Consider the following 20134-nt stretch of genomic DNA (forward strand, 5'->3'; position numbering starts at 1 on the left):
ACAGCTTTATTAAAAGTACCCCTATCAAAAGTATTGGCAGTATCGACTCTGCTCTTTGGAAATAAGAAATGAGAGGGTCAGGACTTGGCAACAATCCCAGACTTCCAATAAGAGGAATTTACTTATTAAACTCAAAGAGAAAAATACAGGACTTCAACTTGGCTAAAAAGTTCAAAGAAAACTGAGATAAACTCAAAGAATACTGCAGTGCTCATGGCTGAATTCTTCCAGGCTGCAGGAAGGCTGCAATGAGTAGCTGAGCATTCAGAAATGGAGCTGGTGTAAGTGACCAGAATGGCCAATGTGCTGCTGGCTGGTGAGCACTGCTGAAACTCTGAAAACATCTCTGATGCTATCTTAAAAACTTCTTTGCTGCTCAAAAAACATGGATGACAGGAACAGTGTTAATAACAAAACTCAATTGGAAAGAAGGGGAGAAAAGCTTAAATTCAAATATAAAATTCCTCTGATGTGTAAAGTGCTTTCTAATGCACTTATTCCAGACTGACATTACTGCATGGAAGCAGTGTTTGTTACTTCTGGTTTCTAGATCTGAACAGAAAGAGAAATACTGTGTGTGCTGCAAATGATACATTGCTTTATTTTAGGCACTTTAGTCACTGAGATGCAACGTGTTTTAATACAATTCTGCCTAGCAACATGTTGAGAACTTACTGTCCACATGAGAGTCTAGCAACATAATAAGGAAGGAATCATCATCTTTTAGCTATACCTATGTATGGGAATGTTAGCATAAGTTGGTTTGCTTTGACTAGTTTACTAAAAATAACATTTTTTTCCCAGAGAAAAGTTCAGCTTCTGGATTAGTCAAAGGGATAAAAATGTGCTGGTAGTACCAAGAGCAATTGCAAGTGAAGTTTAACAAGCAGTTGTTATCATGATGCATTTCTATAACAGAATGTTATGCAGGACAGGTACTGTAACTACAGCTCAGACATACATGTATCCATTTGATTTTTCCACAAGATGAAGAAATCATGAAAGCCCAATGTCAAGTTTTAGTAACAGCTCTATGAGCCATAAGACTGAAGGAAGTAATTTAGCATACATTATTTGTTATGTTAAAGATGACTGCAAACACAGCAGAGTTAGATTTTACATGTGCTTTCAAGAGAAACCAGGCACCTCAGTTGTCCTTTTCTGTTACCCCCCACAATTCACTTTTGGTATTACTACCTATGTTCTTGGAGTTTGTGTTTGTGTAAACAATGGTAAAGAATTCATATGTGTCACATAAATTTTTCTGCTGTTTTCAGGTACTTAAGCATTTGAGACATAATGGTCTCAAAGGGACCATCTGTAGGAATAAGTATTTGCTGATGACAAAGCTAGTGATAGAAATAAGAATTAATTCTTTTTCAAAACTTCTTATCAACAGATCTCAGTGTTCTACAGGGAAAGTCTTTGTAAGAATGTGGCACAGGTGCAATTTGCATTTTGTGGGATTTCACCATTTTCTTCAAAGGATGTTCCATTGCTTAGTAGATCTAATTAAAATTGTCTTACTAGTTAATCAAAACTTTCTTTGCTGAAATTTCAACTAATTATTTCTCACTTTGTCACTTTTGGCTAATGAGAACAATTCTCCTACACAGTGCTAGAAAGAAAGCTGTAACATTTCTCAGCTGCAGAAAACCCCCTACTATCTCTAATTGCAGACCTAGACAAATTATCACAACAGTTAATTACTGAATTCTCCAAAACTCAATTGCACTTCCTATTGAGGAACCTCTGAGTGCCTGGAAAATGTTTGTATGCTTCATGTAAATTACCTGACATGCCATGGGTGACTGTGAGCCTGTGAAGGATGATCAGTGCCACAACTGCTAATAGTCCCTTTTCCTTAACACAAAACCTTCCTACCAAGGTGTGTAGCATTAGGGCTTACTAAACAGAGACTTTTAAAGAAACAAGTATATTTTATTTCTTTAAAATAGAAATCCAAGATAAAGCACTGAATGTATCTCACTGGAGATGTTGATATAGAATTGAATGTTGAAATATATATAGCTTTTGTACATTTATTTCCATGGCCTCACATATGTTCATATTACAGGTCAACTGCAAAGAAAGATGGAAATGGGGGAGTCTGAACAGACAGCCTATGCTCCTGTAAAAGGCCTGGAATTCCTTCATTCCTGTACTTTTTTAGAACAGGTAAGATTGAAAGGTGTCCTTATATGAAGTGCTCCTGGACATTTTGAAAGATTTAGTGGTTTAACTTTCAGGTAGAATCAGGCTTTGAGGAGTGTAATTTATAAGTCCCAATTGACTGAGAATGAAGGAACTCTCTGTGACTATAATTAAGTGTTATTGTTGGTTTTCCTGTCCTTAATTTGAGTCTAGGATACTTAATTCCTCTCACTTCCTCCAGTTTCATATTCCCCATTCTTTCATCAAAAACAACAGCAGCATAAAATTATGCACCAAGAAATGGTCTTAACACTATCATACTGGACAAAAAAATGACACAAGGAAATGATCATTAAGTCTACATTTCTGCTGTTTAACTTCTAAAATAGTCAATCTTCCCTTTTGTTAATTATAAGGAGATAGAGCTGGCAGTCACTGCTATTTCCTATAATAACTATTTTGTCTGTTTCCTTTAATTTCCTCAATTCAGTTTTCTAAATTTTGCCCAGAATAATACCTTATAAAGCACATTAATGAAATGCCTCATTAGCTGCTTTGTTTTGTTACTTCTGCCTTGGTAATGCCACTGAGAATTCTAAGTACAGAAACAGCAGTAGACCAGCAATTGTGAAAGACTTTGAAACATTCTGCATGTAGGCATTCTAAGAATTTAGCTCTGAAACTGCAATCACTTCTTGTGACCATAACTGTTATGTTAGCAGCACTTGATCAGAAAATGACATCAGCTGTTTGTTTTTCCACTGAATTAAAGTATTTTTAGATTAGTTTAAAATACACACATGAAAACAGCATGTCAATAGTACTCAGGAATACAGTTTTAGCTCACTAAACCTTGGAATTGTAGTTTAGAATAACCACAATGACCTTATTTTCTTTAAAAAAGCACACTTTCTGGTTTATAAAAGCTTGCAAAGCATGGGTAGTTTTAGCCTTTTTTTAATTTGTCTTTTCAATGCCCTGTAATAAACTTGACACTAAAAGCACTGTGAAGACATGCATTGCTTTAACTATGCTTCTCTAAATGGAGATTATGTTGAACAAATAGATATGGAAATATAATATTTTTCTACTTCTAAATCATTAAGATACAGAAAATATTCACTGTTAGATTTCATGTGTTTTTCTTCTTCATCTTGAGAGGACTTTCATTACAAGACAAAAGGCTTGGATTCTTGGTTATATTATCACATTGTCTTTTTACAAGATAGTTTGTCTTCAGACAACAGGACATAACATAAATTGTTAACATGTAATTATGTACTTGCAAAGATTTCAAGAGCAATGCTTTTTCTTGGAATCTGACTAATTATTTCAACAAACTTAACTGTTGTAGAGATGTGTAAGTCATTTTAAGAATAAAAACACTCTCTTACTTGGTCCTCAAAGGAGATTGCCTGGGCAACATCTCTGGGAAATCCATCAATCACTATCCCCTCTTCATCAGGGATCTGCATTAATCTCTGCTTTATCTCAGTGATGGTTGTTTCCTTTCACAGAGAAAATAAATTAGTTATTTAATATCGTAAAGGAAGTTTTCTTGATGGTGCACATTACTACAAGATGTATTAACCCTTGAAAGTAAATACGAACATAGGAAACACCGTACCTGAGGAGCCAGTTCTCCAGTAGTAATTATTTTGGCAATTAGGCTCCATTTTCTATTGCTGCTTGTGTTGTGGATTTTCTTCCTTAACAATTCACCAACTGATATGTAGTTAAATCCATAACGTTCTGCTATTTTCAGACTCTGGGTCCCTTTACCACTTCCTGGGCCACCTAGCATGAATCATAGGCAAAACATTAAATTAAGCTTTCATCAGAAGTACCCAGTCACAGGTGAAATCTTTGCTATTGGCACCAATTTTCCAAGCATTATTAGAGTAAATCTCACAGTGGCATGACCTGTTACCAACCATGTGTCTCATCTACTGGATCATAAACATAACAGTTTGTAAAATGAAATTTTAAAAAAGAATACAAATCCACTTGCAAAATAAAACTAAGTCCTCTTTGAGGTTGACCTCATTCTAAAGCCATTCCTGGAATGGAGCTTTTCTTGATCCACAGTAGAGGAGGAGACAAATGAACTATTCCTTTCTTAAGCTCTATGAATCCAGAGATAGAGCCAGATAGTCTGAAGTGCGTTCATGTCAGAAAGAATCAAACTTGGTTAAATAAGCCAATTAAATCAATGAACTAGTCATGAAATGGAACTAATAAAATCTGCTCCTAAATATGCTTACAAAAGATTCTGAGGTTTCCTTATTAAAAAAAAAAAAATTAAATAATCATCTGAGATGTTTCCATAGTGATTTGGTACAAGGACTCTTATTGAACCATGCAATACCAGCTTTTGGTATTGATGCTTGAAGCATCTGACAGAGAAGAAATTAGGTTCAGCTGGCTAGACAACTTGAAGAATAAAGAGACCCTTCAATATATGCAGCCCAGGCTAAAAGGGAATCAAAATCACTGAAAACAGGTATATTACATAGCAGGGAAAGCTGCAGGGAAGGTGAGCTGGACAGCAGCAGCAAGAATGCATGTAAAACAATCAGAACATGTCTGAACTAAAAGGACATGTTATGATGTGATAAGCAGAAAATCTGGAACTCAATATTTAAAACTAAGAAATTGTGTTTATAAAAATAAATATTTATGTGTAGAAAAATATATTGTACTGAAGAGTATAAAAAGCAAACCAAAACCAAATGTTTTGATAATAATACCAATCCTAAGTAGCTATCGTTTGGGGGATTCTTTTGAGAACACTGAATTTTATTTCAACAGAAAAAGAATCAAGATTTTTAAAAAATATACACTTTTTATTAATTTAAAAAATACAGCAATGCAATGAAAGAAACCTGAATACACTGAGCTTCTTGTTAGTAACTATGTAAATCTTTTTATATTATCTGTAATATTCCCATAAATAGCTTTTAAGCATTTTTATAACCAATACAGTTCTGGCTGCAGGATAAGATTTACAGCATTTGTACACGTATGCTTAGGGCACTCTCTGTAACCAGGCTCCAAGCTGCACCCCAATATTACTGTCACACAACTTTCAGTGTCACCAGCAGTCACTTGGACCTCTCTGTGCCCCAGTGCTGTGATGCTGATGCTGCACCTGCCCTTTGGAACAAAGACCAGGAGCCATTTCAAGAGTGCACAGAGAATTGTGCCTTTTGCTATCATGTGCCCATACCCTGCCCACAGTTCAGTTATGTCCCTGGGGGAAAAAAAAAAAATGGTTTTATCATTATCCAATTAGTTTAAATAATGTTTCTACAAGCATTTATCTGTAATACCCAACTAGACAACACAGCTACAGACATTCATAAAACACACATGTAAAAAAATGAAAGAAAAACTGTAGCTTATATAGTAAGATCACAACTGAAAAATCTTTTCTCTCATTCAGTTCACTTGGTGTTTCTGTTGTAAAAAGACATAAGTTTCTCTCTTCTTTCAGCAGATTACAGCTACTTAGGTTCTACAGCTATTCTTCCATTTCAGTAATGCCAGGTGATCTAGATGGGTTTAGTTTTTCAGCTTGGACTCTCTATTTCATAGACAGCTTAGCTATCTATCCTCTTAGAATAAAGAATGTTCTCCTTCTGTAGGTACACCAGCATCTGATACAGTAGGAATCATCTTGTCCACTGAAGTGGCTATAAAGCACTTCTGCTCCAGTTACCCCTGCTCCCTTTCATGCTCAGCCTTCTCCATAAAAAATGCATTTCACTGAACCTTACAAGTTTGAAACAGACGTGTTGCACCCAGCAACAATAAAAATGCAAAACACGCAATGTGCAGAAACTTTAAAATTGGAAACAAGGAAAATAGTGCTCGTGTTCCAACACAGATACAAAAGGTGGCAGAAAACCAGAACTGATACCTGATAAAACATCACTGTAATAGCACAAAATAGCTAAATAAAACATGTTTGAAACAAGTAGATAGACTTCACACTTCTGTTAGGGAGAGCTTTGCTTTGCCAGTAAAGAGAAACCAAAAAACAAAACAAAACAAAAAAAAAGTGTAGCTCAGCACTTCTGTTCTTTCAATCTGAATTGCAATCAGAAAATAGCTAATAAAGTGTTTGTTTAATATTCATAAACTTCCAACACATTTGTTTCTATCAATCCAAACACATCCCAAACACATAATCCAAATCAATTCAAACACATAATATCAAGATGATATTACCTGTTTACAATCTGAGGGGACACATTCAGGTAACAAAATAAGGGAAAAGTGATAGGACAAAATTACTTCCCACAGCACATCACAATTTATCATACTATGTATCTATTCCTGACTCTTTGATAAATCACACTGCCAAACCGTTCACAAGAAAGAAAAAATCAAATCCCTTTCGTTTTTTGTTCTTTTAACTTATTCTGAGGTAGATTACTCAAGGAAAGTATGATTATTTTACATATTTGAGAAGATGTCTAGACTAGGGAACACTTGTTGCATCTAAAGTTAAGTTTCCTAACAGGTTTCAAGTAAAGATTTGTGTGCCCAAAAAGTGTTATTAAAGCAATTGTTTTAATCTAATTCTGTTCATTATTTCAATTTTGCATATATTGTTGCAAATTCAGAATTAATTCAACTAAGAATAAAATTTCTGAAAATACTTCTTCCTTTAAAATCTGACTGTGGACTAGATTTAACAAATCAATAGGCAGCTGCCTGCTGACAGCACTTTATTTGATCTAGCCCTGACACTTTGATCTCAAAAGGAAGGTGTATTCTTTTAATATTAAGTAATATATTGAACAAAGTGCAGCTTAAAAAAATACTCAACTAAGGTGCTAATGACACCAGATAATTAATATTTTAAGATCTCTAAATTCAAGCTATACTAACAGTACAAATTTGTTTCTTAAAAGTATATTAGGAAGCACATTTTTAAACACAATCTCATTTACTAGTGTTATAATGCCTTAGAAACTTAATTTTTGCATTGATTCAGATGAGTGCCCTCCTGGCTGGTTCCATCTGATTTTTCTGAAATCCAGTCATACGCTCACTATGTAGCTTTATAGCTTTATCTTTCACCAGAGGTTTCTTCTGCAAACCCAGAAAAAGAACAAAGTGCCCACCTTTATAAGTGAGTTCTCTTCAGCCCTGGAGCTACCTGGTTCATTATAAGTATGATAGATTTCATAAAGTAAAGAAGTTGTAAAAACCTTTATGGAAGCATTAAAAAGATCTTGAGCTAATGCATTAATAAAGAAAAGTTCACCGAATATGCGAAGCAGAAAACAGGTCCTTAACTTCACTTCTGTCCCTGACAGTGACTGGGACCAGCACCACCTGAGCAAGGCAGGATGATCAGTTATCTCTAATTAGACAGAAATACATTATTTCACTGATTTTTTTTTTTGTTGGCATTAGATGCAAACTCAAAATATGCAACACATTTTTTGTGTCCAATATCTCTTGAAATGAACAGTATAATTTTTTTTCTCTTTTATTCAGTTACTTTTTCTAACATGTGTTTTTATGTGCTTTCTCAATAGAAAGTTGAATTTGGGAGACATTGACTTGATACTGTACAAAAATGGACAATAGCTGCTAAGCTACATAGAGTATTGTGTTTCTATCAGATCACACTGTAATAGATTCAGAGAAACTCCGTGGGAATATAAACCTGAAATAGCCTTTGTGGAATGTTTACAACGTTCCCTATATAAATGGGAGAAAAGAAAAGCTCTGTAAAATCCATGGTCTGTTCACTGCATGCTGGTGTTCAAGGATTTCACTTCAAATACACCCGCACTCAGTTCCAGAGGTGAAAGCCAATCTCTCTTTATCTCACTTAAATCAAACCTTCATTCATCACTCTCCTGCAATTGAGCTACATAGATTTCAATGCATTAAGAGCCTTCTGTGGTCACTGAAAAGGAGCCAGTTATTCTTCTTTATGAAAAGGAAATGTAGCAAATTAATTAAGATGAAAGAAAGGTATGTGTTATTTCTCCACCTAATTGCAATCTTCACATTTCAGCAATACATAGAGAGATTTTCATATTGAAATCTATAACCCTGAAACAAAAGATTAGGAAAATTCAAATGCCTTGAGCAATTGCTTTGGCATACCACAGATACTTTAAAAAATGCCTGGTCTTCTGTTTCCAATCTATTCCAATATCTTGTTTCTGAGAGCTGCTGGATGCAGAGCCTAGAGGACATGCTGTTCCTAGAGTTTCCATTCTGTAGTACAGAGAAGACATTTCTGTTCCCTTTTATTACATGACATATATTCTCTGTTATGGAAGCAGTATCTCTCTTTATTATGAATAAAGCTTTATACACTAAAAATGTAATTCTCCATCACTGGGCACCTGTGCTCTAACTCTTTAAGCCATCCAGAGAATCAGATAATTAGGCCTGGTGGTAACATTTCTAAAGACAACTACCTAGCTGATAAGGAAACTGATGCAAAGAACTTAAATTCATGAACAGAAAAAAATATTGACTTACACTTAACCTGCAGCTATTTTTTAATAACCTATGCTTGTCTGAGGCTGGAGAGTATGAGCTGCTTAGAAAGAACACTAAACAGCTCACAAGAGAGAACTCTAGGAGAGAGCACAATTAACTAATGTGAACTGAGTGCTCGCTCTCTGTGAAGCTGGAACAGGATTCATTCGCCAAGTGGGCCTGAGGATTAATTTACCAATGCAATGAACTAGTGACAGTGTCACTCCAACTGGGCATACCAATCATTTGACAAGGGTCTAAGTATAGAGGACAACAGTTCTCTATCACCTTTTTGAGGTGGCTTACACATTATTTTAAAATACCTCATTTTTTGTGATCAGCTTTGAGTATATCTGAGTGTTTTAGTTCAATCCCGAGCATGATTTGGAAGAACACTTTGTTTCACATGGTGCTGCTGCCTTGAAATGCATGAACCAGGTTTAGATAAGATGAAATCAAACTGGCAGATGTGCTCATAAGCAAATCATGAGCTCTCCAGCTGCTAAGAGGCATCCAGTTTACAGAGCACGAGTGCAGGTGCTTGCTGTGACCCCTAAAATCCTTACAGTGGGAATGCCGTGTCCAGCACTAACAATTTCACACTCTCAATTGGCCTGCACCACTTGCTATGGCAGATGGAAAAAATGTATTGAAATTCATATAAGCATTCAATGTATTTGCACTTTGAAATTCATATAAGCATTCAATGTATTTGCACTACAAATCAAAAGGCAAAGCAGAAGTGATAAAATCTTGTCAAAATGACTGCCTTCATACCTATGACAAGGATAATTTTTGGTCGAGGTCTTGCAGGGTCAAACACATCGTACTCCTCAATTAGCTCAGCAGTTTCAGAAAGGTCAGTGTCACTTTCTATGGAGAACTGTTGGATCGGAGGCAGCCGGTCGTAGCGTCGGTAGGGGAAGTTAGAGTTATCAGGCATCACTGTAAAATAGTAAGATAAACTGGGAATTGTGGAAATAGGCAGAAAACTCAAAATCTGTTCTGTACACAGATTTAAATAAGTATCATACATAAAGTATAAACATCTCATAATTTTACATTGTGTTTGCTGTTGCTATATTAGATACTTTTGACCTCTAAATAACTAATTTATTAAATCACAACCACCCAGAGTCAGTTTTCTCTGGTGTATGTTTTCAAGCACACCAGGTTTTCTATGAACATCTGCCCATAGCACCCAGAGTTCAGCAGGGGCCTCTGAGAAGAAAAGCTTTATATTGTGCAGATAACCTCTACTATTAAGCAGGACTCTTGTAGTGATACATGTTGTACACAGAGATAGAGACAGTATTCTTGCTGATTATCTTCATGAAATGTTGGATGGCAAGGAAAAATAACTATGGCAACTGAAATAACAGCTAATTACTCTTTGTTAACATTAAAAATAAAATAATTACAGGTATTTGTATGACATCTGCTTAGATTTTATGAGATGCACTTTTTCTAAGAGTTTATAATTTATATTTTATTTAGTAAATTAGCGTATGGCTCCAATGTAAATGTAGTAAAACACGTAATGTAACTGCACTGAAGTTGGTGTGTATGTCATCCATAGGGACCAACTGAAAACACAAGCCAAGTTCACTGTGTCGTCTCTGCCCCATCTTTGCAAATGTTGTCAGTAGGATACAAGAAATCCCCCCACTGATGTGCTAAACATTTACTCAGCAAACATCCATCATTTGGCTGGAAAATGATCACAATTTCCTCTACTGCCTAGCATCCATTACAGCAGGAGAAAAACAGGTGCCAAAAAGCAAGGAAACAGATTCTTGACTCCTTTGCCTACAGATAATCAGAATGAGGCATAATCTATAGAAGTATAAAATAATTCAATTGTGGATGTAAAACCATACACAGTTGAAGAAATAGAATAATTTTTAAATTTAATACATTACCATTCCTGAAAAACGACCTCCGACACTGTCCTCCATTGAGTGGAGGCAGGGTCTTCTTTTCTGGGCTGACAAAAGTATCCCATTTTACTTTTTCTGGCCCTCCAAGCTCTTTTACTTTCTGCAAACAGCTTTCCAAATATTCAATTGGGTCATCAGGTTTGTAACACATTAATCCATTCAACAGACTCTGAAATGTAAGATCAGAAACACAGACTGTAATGATAGACGCCAGGGAAAACCAAGCACCTTTACTTTGTCTTTTACTTTGCACACAGAAACACCACATCCCTTCATATTCAGACTCTCTATTGTAATTCAATGCATAAAAGGGAGGCCTGCAAAAAATCAAATTATTTTGGTTTGCCAATGTCACAAAAATTACTAGGAAAGGAAGCTCATGGCTATGTCTTTATAGTGTCTGTTTGCACTAAAATAAAACCCAAAAATACAAAAAAATCCCTCTACATTTTTCTTAGAACTGTCACTGGCAAGTATACACAGAGCAATGTGCAAGCAAGAGAGCCCCAAAATTTACACATCCTTTGTAGTCTTTGACATCACTAAAATGTATCTTTTCCTTAAAGACCACTGCACCCACAAGTATCTCATCCATATTCTTGTCAACACTTACACAAGCAATGAAAAGAGAATTTTAAAAAATCATGAGAAATACTCAAATATCACCTTGATCAGTAGCTGGAAAAATACCCCACTACCCCAAAATTCATAGGTGCTTTCTGATTTAATTGATCACAGATTTTAAGCCATTAGCAATCTCCTTTCTACAGTATTAATTGTTCACTCATCGTACTCATGAGCATTGTGGGGGGTGTGAAAGAAAGACTGCCAGGCCCTCTTCTGACACATTTCCTTGACAAAGTGATACATAAGTCATCATCTCACCTCTCCACGAGACTGCTGCATCCAACCTTCCCTTAACCATGCATGTCTTTCAGGATGATTTCTGTTCTTTTTGCTTTTCCTAATTTTTGTGTGAATAAACTTGAGGGTCATAGTTGGTATTAATAGTAAACATAAATAGCTCCAATTCAGGATTTGATCAGTTGCTATCTACAGTTTATACAGTAATTGATATTTACACACATTTGAGCTTATAAAATAAGGTACAATTTCTATGTATCCATGCCCTTACTATAGTACTTAAATGATCACAGCAACTAACAGTGTATTTTTGCAGAAGACATGCACCAATTTTTAAAAATCAGTAGCTCAAGCTTTGAGCTTCAACAGAAAACCAGTTTTGTCTGCATCTGTTGTTAAACCATTCACATTCTGTGTAATTAAAACATTAGCATTCGCCGTGTCCTGCAATTTTCAAAATATATAGAAAGACGTCTAGCTTCAGCACAGGCAAGGGAAAATACATATGTGTGCATGTTATATACGGATAACAGGATGTCTGATCCGGGAGGGAAAAAAATCCACATTGCACAGAGAAGTAATTATAGCCATTAGCAGCAGGTAACTTGTGGGGAGCTAAACAACACCTCACTAAACATTTGCGGCTCTTTTGTTCCCCCCGACCGCTGAAAGATGCCTCTCGCCCGCATTCCAAGGCGCTCCTTTGCCCTGCGGACGCCCAAGTTCGCTGCCCGCCGGCGGCGGAGGGAGGCGGCGGCCGCGGCGGGCGGAGGGGCGCGGCCGCGGGGGCTCCGCGGGGGGCGGCGGGCAGCGCTGCCCCGGCCCCGGCCCCGGCCCCGCGCCCACCCGGCCCGGGCTGCGCTCCCCGCGCAGGCTGCGCCAGCCTCGGGCTGCTCCGTCCTTCCAGCCACCTTCAGCCCTGCCCGCCGCGGGGTCCCAGCGCGGAGCATCCCCCGACGGGGCGGAAAAAGCCTCCCCCCTGCGCCTCGCCTACCTCGAAAAGCTGCGGGATCTCCCTGCGGGCCAGATACTCCTTCGCCTCGCCGGCGCTCATTCCGCCGCGGGGCGGGTGGGCAGCCCGAGCCCCGCGCTGGGCTCGGCGCGGCGATGCAATGCGGGAGCCTCGGCGAGGCTTCCGCGGGCGGAGGGAGGCAGGAGGGAGGCAGCCGCCCGCCTCCCGTGCCCGCTGCTCGCAGGGAGCGAGAGAGAGCACGTTTTCCCCCGGCGGGGAGCGAGAGCGTGAGCAGGCTGCCGGGGAAAGTTTCGGGGGTGCCCGCGGTGAGGCGCCGAGCGGAGGCGGCGGGGGGCTGTGCCTGGCGCCGAGCCGCGGGCAGGCTGCCCCGGCAGAGAGCGGACCCGCTCCGCCGGCTGCGCGGGGAGCGGCGGCGGCGAGGGCTGGGCACCGGGGAGCGCAGGGTGCTGGGAGCCGCCCGCTGTAACGCGGTCCCTGCCCTTGGCACGGTGTTCGGGCGGCTCGAGGAGCGAGACGTTTCATACACTTTGGGCTGGCAAAAAGCCACGAACTGCGATCAGTCATGAGCATCTCTGATCTGCGAGTCACAGGAAGAGATCTGAAATGATCTCTGGTCTAGCCTTCTGCTCAAGGCAAGGACAGCTTTGAGGTCAGACCAGGTTGCCCAGGGCTTTATTCAGTCTCATCTTGGAAAACCTTCCAAGGGTGGCAACTGCAGAGCCTTTCTGGACAATCCATGCTTGTCTGGCCTCGACATGAAGAAGGGTTTTCTCCTATTCAATTATCACCTCCCACGTCTCATTGTGTTCCTTGCCCACGATTGTGAAGACCCCGGCTCCACTTTCATGATGGTCTCCTGTCCAGCCTTGGAGAGCTGCTATTATGTGCCTTTAAGCCTGCCACAAGGCTGAACAAGCCCAGCTCCCTCTGCTCATCTCAAGAACAAGTGCTCTCCATTCTTTAACCATCTTTGTGGCTGTCCACTCAACTCAGAATCATAGAATATATCAAGTCCAACTTGTGAGTGAATGGCCTGTACAGGGATCAAATTCACTCCAGTTTGTTAACATCTCTCTTCTGCTGGGGAGCCCAAAACCAAGTGCATCATTCTAGATGTACTCTGGGAAGTGTTAAGTAGGGGGTAGCTTTTGTGGTAACTCTGTGGCACACTGGAAGTCTGAGTATTTCGATTGCTGAAGTGTCCTATATCAAGTCTGATTTTCCAAATAGTTTTAAACTTTATTATCTTTTCTAACAGAATATCCTTGTATTTGTGCTGAGGCGCACCCTAACACAAATAAATTACGTAACTGTAAGCTTATAAACAGCACTGAACAACTGCTTTCTGTATGTACATCCCTATTTTTCAGACAGATAGGAAAATAGATAGGTCTTCTCCAGTGTCTTTTAAGAAGCTTCTCCTCATTGCATATGATTTGTGGATCAATATCAGTTTGACAAGCTTCTCCCTCTCAGCTGCAGCCATGTTCCTTGTTTTGCTGTTTCTGTAGTTGAACTGCCCTTGTTTTCCTCAGCCCAGCCTCCAGCTTGTTATGCAGCTTTTTCTTTTTTTACTCCCAGAGAAGCTTCCAGTCCTTGTTCATTCCATGAACTGCTAAATTCTGCCCAGAAGGCAGTCCCATGATCTTCTAATGACAAATTGGACTGTTTGGTTTTCCAAGTCATCCAAATATTCCCAGCAACTACCACGTAAAGGGCAGCAACTGACATCCCTTCACAGCAACTGACTGATGGATGGCCCACAGAATCATAGAAGGGTTTGGGTTGGAAGGGGCTTTAGAGATCACCTTGTTCTGACCCCCTGCCATGGGCAGGGATGCCACTCGAAAGATCAGGCTATTCAGGGCCCCATCCAACCTGCCTTGGACACTTACAGGATTGGGGCACACAAACTCTCTGGGCAAATGTGTTTCAGTGCAAAGCTGCTGGAAAACCACAGCTGAAGTGTCTCTGCAGTTTGGCTTCAGAGCCTTTCAGAGCCTTTGCAGCTCCAGCTTCTATCAATCCACTGGTGTCTACTTAGAGAAGCTGGAGTCACTGAATTGACACTTGCCATATGTTCAAAGAAGACTTTGGTTTTTGCTGAAGAGTTTAATCAGCATTCTGCAGTTTTTCTCATCCTCCCATAAAATCTGGATGTGGTTTTAACCCTACTTTCTTCTGCTAAAATTTTAATCCATCCAAATGTAAATTCATTAAAAAGCATATTGCCTTAATTTTTATTGAGTAAAATGAGTAGGCTCCAATGTCCTAATAAAAAGATATGAGACATAATTGCTTTTAAATTACCTTAAATGAAGGTTGACAAAAGGAAGATGGAATTAAATTAAATAGATATTTTCTTAAAATAAGGTATTTGTTAATGAGGGCTAATAGAAGATGGCATTCTATTTAGGAGCACAGAACTGTGGTTTTGGCATTTTGTGGGTGTAATTTTTTTTATTTGTTTCTTGATACAAAAAAAAAATCATCTGTATTATCATTGTCTTGGATAAATTCCATTTATAGGCTTTCAGAATATATATTTTTATATACTCAACATTTATGGGTAAATTAGTATCTCATCCAATGTTTGGCAAGAGAAAAATATTTCCTTTCATATGCTTTCCATAGCATCTTCCTCAGGAATGTGAAATATGTTTGTGTAAAGTCTTGTCCTACTTGTTTTGGTTTTTTTCACTTTAGGCTTCCAGGCATTTTGTTCAGTTAGATAATGCTAACAGGAAATAAAAAACCAGAAATAATTCCTGCTATAAAATTATGCATTATTATTATGCACATCTTCATTATTGTTCAAAATGTTGTTTTGTTGCACAAAATCAAATTCTGTGTTGCAGAAATTACCACCTCAGAACAAATACAGCCATTAGGAAATCTATCAGACTGAAGGTGTGAAATGTATCTGGAAAGGATATTTTTGGATCTAATAATACAGTTCCTCCTTGTAGAAGCAATGTTTTATGCGTTTGCTGTCAGAAGAATCCCCTTATTGAAGCAGGGTCGCAGGTGGAAGCTTCTCAAAGGCTCTGAAGAACATTGGCAGTGAAGGATTAAGCAGAGATGAGCCAAAGGGGCACAAAAAGCTGGGCTATTTGTTGTGCAGGTAACATAAAGGGAGCTGTTCAAGGTGAGCTCTTTGTTGGGTAAGTGTCTGATCAAGAATGCAGGTGGGAGTGAAGTGGTCTTACTGCCTTAGAAAGCAACACAGGATGTAAAAAATGCTCAAAGGAATGGGAATGCATTTGAGCTCCAGGGCACTGCCCATTCCTGAAGGTGCAGGCAGCTTTTAGGGTACTGGGTGAGGCACAAGGATCATTGGTTATTTCCTACCTTTTCTGGAGGGCAAGAAGATATAATAGAAAGAACAAAATTTTGCTGTCAAAATGATAACATTTCAGAAAATTTATCTAGAAAACTACCTCTGGATCTTATAGCATTTGGCAGATTCCATTCTCATTCTTCTTGTTTCCTCCAGAAGCTACATGAAGCTGCACTAAGATGAATCAGTATTTTCAGGGATCAGCTGGGATATGGTGTTCTGGGCCTTCTATTCTTCTTGGTTAAACCAATTACACAACACCCATAGCCTTCAGTCAAACCGTAATTAGGTTCTGTGTTTTCAAAAATCACTTCAGAATACCCCAGTATTTTATAAACTATTTTTTTTTCTAGTGCCTGTTCAAGCACTAGTGGCTGGATCTGTCACACCAGTTGCTGCTCTGCTAGACATCTTTATTAAATCAGAACCAACATCCTTGGATTAATGTGCTTATACAGGCTGATATGAGGACAGCTTGAATTTGTAGATTCTGTAAGTAAACCAATTATGTGCAGGCTTTTTAATAGAACATGCTGAATTATATGCTTCTGATCCAGAAATGGTATGCGTTTTAATGTAAATTTGGAACTTAGTTGCAGCCTCATAGTTGCAGTTAGTGTGGTATAAATTAATCCAAGATTGCTCAAATGATAGTTTAATTTTTAGGATAAATCCCTTTCTGAACCCTTTTGCTACAGCATTAACCGTTTTTTTTAAACCTCATGTTTCCCCCACCTTTCTTTTCTACTCTAATACACCATTTTTTCTTTTCTACTCTGATAGATATTTTTCTCTTTTCTCCTGGTACCTGAACATGTTACTTAAGTGAAGTATATCACCAATTGAAAAGTAGTAAAAAATCAACCAAGAAAAATCTGATTTCTGGATCTAGATTTCAGTAAGTCCCAGAATTAACATTTTATGTAAATTTTGAGGACACCAAGATGAATAGAACACTGAGGGAAGAAAAAAAGATCATGCCACTTAAAAGTTTGAGGATGCATATTTCAATCTGCTGAGAAAAGAAACATTTTAAAGAAATGCTATGATCAAGTCCATATTTGTTGTGATAAACGAAATAGCTAAATAATCATTCTTGTGACCTTTCCCTGAACTGTCCAATTTATCTACATGCATTTTGAGTGGGATGTAGAGGCATCAAACAGGACACATTGTTCTGCTCTTCCAGCCTGCCTGTGACACCTCAGTGCCCTCATTCTGTTGTTTTCCTGCTGACAGACTGAATTTGTGCCCTGCTGTGGTGTTGCAACAGGACTCACCCCGAGCTGGGTGCCTGGCAGATTCCCAGCAGCTCTGCTTTCCACGGTTTTCTCTCCCAGGTTCCTTTGCTGGAGCATCAACACCTGCACTTTATTTTTGATGTATGACTGCCTATATTTGCTTGCACCCAGTTTACCAAGTAATCAGCATGCTCAGTGCCAGTGAGCTGTCCCCTCTGGGAGATCCCACTGCCCCAATCTTTGCTCCCTGCCACTGGCACCAGTGGTTTTCTTTGGTTTGGTAATCACTGCAAATATTATACAGCACATGGCCAAACCAGAGTTCCTAAGGGACCAAAACAGAAAGTCAGTATTTCCCATTCAACTTCACTTTTGAGGCCAGTCAATTAATTATTAAATATATATACACATTAATTTTGATTCACTCAGGTTTTTTAAAGAAAATATCTTGCAGCAGTAAGTAAATGGCATCAGATCAGCACTTTTTTTTCTTCATCAGCCAGAAGGAACCTTCTTGAACAGCTATTTGTGCACAGATCTGAGATGATCTTTATTTCAGAAGCCGGCATTGGCAGGCATCAATTCAATTTCATATAAGCTATATTCCAGTATGTTCTTATCAATTATGTTTTTTTACTAAGTTCCATGTTAGATGGCCAGGGCTATAATTCCCTATGCCACCATCATTAGAAAGTAGTGGTCTAGCATATTCCCAGAATGGAAGTATTTTAAGAGTTCTTTCCAGTTTTTCCCTTTCCTGTCCTTTCCAGCTGTTTTAAAACTCTGATACAACTTATCCAAGTTATTTTTAGTGACTACTATTTATAAAACTTACTTGACTACAGTTCTAATGGAGAATGTTTTATTATCATGATATGGTATAGTTACATCATCTGATCATTTATATACAGAATTGAAATATGCAGTGAAGTCTATCAATCACTTTTGATAAATCTGTGAAAGGATATGGCACAAATGTTGTAAGGATTGTTTTCTTTCTTTCTTCAGAAAAGCTGCTCTTTTAAATGCTGTTGCACCCCTCTGACTATTAGCTTTTATGTAATTTTGTTTCCCTTCTCATTTTTTAGCAGTTCTTAAATCTGTCACATATATTTCTTGCAGGTTCTAGTATTTGCAATAGAAGTTTTTCTTATTCTTGTATATCTTTATTTTCAAGGCAAATTGCTTGCAAATGTCTTGTTAACGTTTCTTAAATAATTCCCAATTATATATATATTTTCATATTTAAGTTTTTATCCTTGATTTGACTTATAATAATTAGATAGTATGAGGATATTGTACAGCATTATGTAACTTAATAAATTCAAGGTTTTTACCTCAGAAAGTCCTTACATCTCTGAGAGATGAAGAGCGGAAGGTGCTCTGGAGGTTTTCCTTGTCCCTAAGACAGTGGCTGTACTGGGGAGAACACAGATTGAGCATTTACCCAGACCTTCTGTCTGATCCATTACAGCCTCTTGATGTTTTTGCTTTTATTTTATGTCAGTTAAACTGGATCTCTTCCTCTCCCCACAGTGTTACAGAAATTGCTCTTTGGGAGGATTATTTCATAAATAAAATTACCATTTTTCAGTAACTGATTAATAAATACTCCAAATCCGTGGATACTGATTTTTCAAAACTTACAAATGTGGTATGGTTTTTGTCCAATAAAGTCCTAAGGATTTAACCACATATTTCAAGGTTCTAATCTATGCATTGTCCCCTGTTAATAATTTCTGTTCATCTAGTTTACTCTTTATGAGCTAAGGGAATTTGTGTAGCTGTAGGAAAAAACCACCAAAATAAAACAGAAAAAAACCACAGCAAAATTCAGTCAATAAAACAGGCTTTAACTGAATAATGACTTGTGGGTGGTGGTTGTGGGAATAGAAAAGAATTCAAGCACAGCTACAGACCTCATCTTGGGAACACTGTGGAGCTCAAGATTGTTAGAAAGTACAAGTTCCTGTTCCTTCGCATTTGGGTTTCATTTCTGTGGTTAAATGGACCAGTGCCATACGACATTATTTCTATAACTTGTTATTCAGTCATACAGTGAAAATCTTCCCTATTTGAAAATCATCTTTCACAAAATACAGCTCTTGAAATGATAAACATCTTGACTATTTCTTTTTTTGCTAAATGAATTGCAAGTAATACCAACTTCCTGTATGAAAGCCTTAGAAAAGTCACATAATGATTTCAAGAATTGCTCACACTGAGAAAACTTCAACATTTTTTGATGCTTATATCTTTACAGTGGCTCAAAACATTGTGATGTTAAGTCAAAGGGAAAGAAAAAGTATAACTTCATTTGATATAATTTGTTCTTACCTAGGATCAAGAAAGATTCCTGGATGGGCTATTTTCTTGTATGAAAGGCATTTATAAGTGCAGATTTTTTTTCTCTACTCAAAAATGAGGACCATTAATTTTGGTCAGGTACATGGTTGGTACATGTATTCCAAAGAATAAAATAATTCTTAAGGAAAAAAAGGTCTTGTTTCACAACATGGCAATTTTTTATAATTAAGATTCACAGTGGAATAATGTTCTGTTTTCAAAAGTGGCCATGGTGATAACTGTAGCATTCTGGTAAAAAAAGTTTCCTGTTTTCATATTCAGTGTGTATCCAATATTCAGCACAGAGCAGTAGCTGTCAAAATGTTGGTAAGTCACTGGTGTTTTCTTCTCCCTGTTAGTTTTTCTAAAGCTAAAGCTCTTTATATTTTATATTCCATAATAAAATGAGGAATGACTGTCCAAACTTTCTTTTCTAGACACAGAAAGGCTGTAACTTTGGCAGGTATTCGCTCACAACTCTGAATTCTAATGTAAGGAACATATTTTGGGTGGGGGGGAGGATTTTAATTTTGCCCAAGTCATTTTTTAATGATCTAATGTTCTTGAACTCATCCCTTTAACTTCTTGTTCTTGCATTGCAATGAATAGAATGCAGTATCTAGAGATTAAAATATGCACATTATGTAATAATTAGATACAAATCAGAACATAGAATGTAGGCAAGATAAAGAAATTGCACCTGAAGATACAATAGGCTAAGTTGAGAGACGTGAGAGAAACTGGCAAATGTTTTAGC

General features: G+C 38.0%; 1 protein-coding gene across 2 annotated transcripts in view; it reads right to left on the reverse strand.

Moving 5' to 3' along the window:
• The window catches only part of AK5 (adenylate kinase 5), an 84168-nt gene extending 71425 nt beyond the window's left edge, over window positions 1–12743 (reverse strand). Inside the window, exons 1-5 of one of the 2 annotated variants that reach the window (XM_059478721.1) lie at window positions 12472–12743; window positions 10596–10782; window positions 9451–9618; window positions 3782–3951; window positions 3549–3662 (exon numbers count right to left, since the gene is read on the reverse strand). In XM_059478721.1, the coding sequence (XP_059334704.1) occupies window positions 3549–3662; window positions 3782–3951; window positions 9451–9618; window positions 10596–10782; window positions 12472–12531 (699 nt within the window). In that variant the 5' untranslated portion in view covers window positions 12532–12743. The remainder of the gene's footprint in view (window positions 1–3548; window positions 3663–3781; window positions 3952–9450; window positions 9619–10595; window positions 10783–12471) is intronic. The other variant, XM_059478720.1, reaches the window with a different exon arrangement.
• Window positions 12744–20134: the final 7391 nt, after the last annotated feature.

The sequence above is a fragment of the Ammospiza nelsoni genome, chromosome 9 (assembly GCF_027579445.1).
Source record: "Ammospiza nelsoni isolate bAmmNel1 chromosome 9, bAmmNel1.pri, whole genome shotgun sequence".
NCBI lineage: Eukaryota > Metazoa > Chordata > Aves > Passeriformes > Passerellidae > Ammospiza > Ammospiza nelsoni.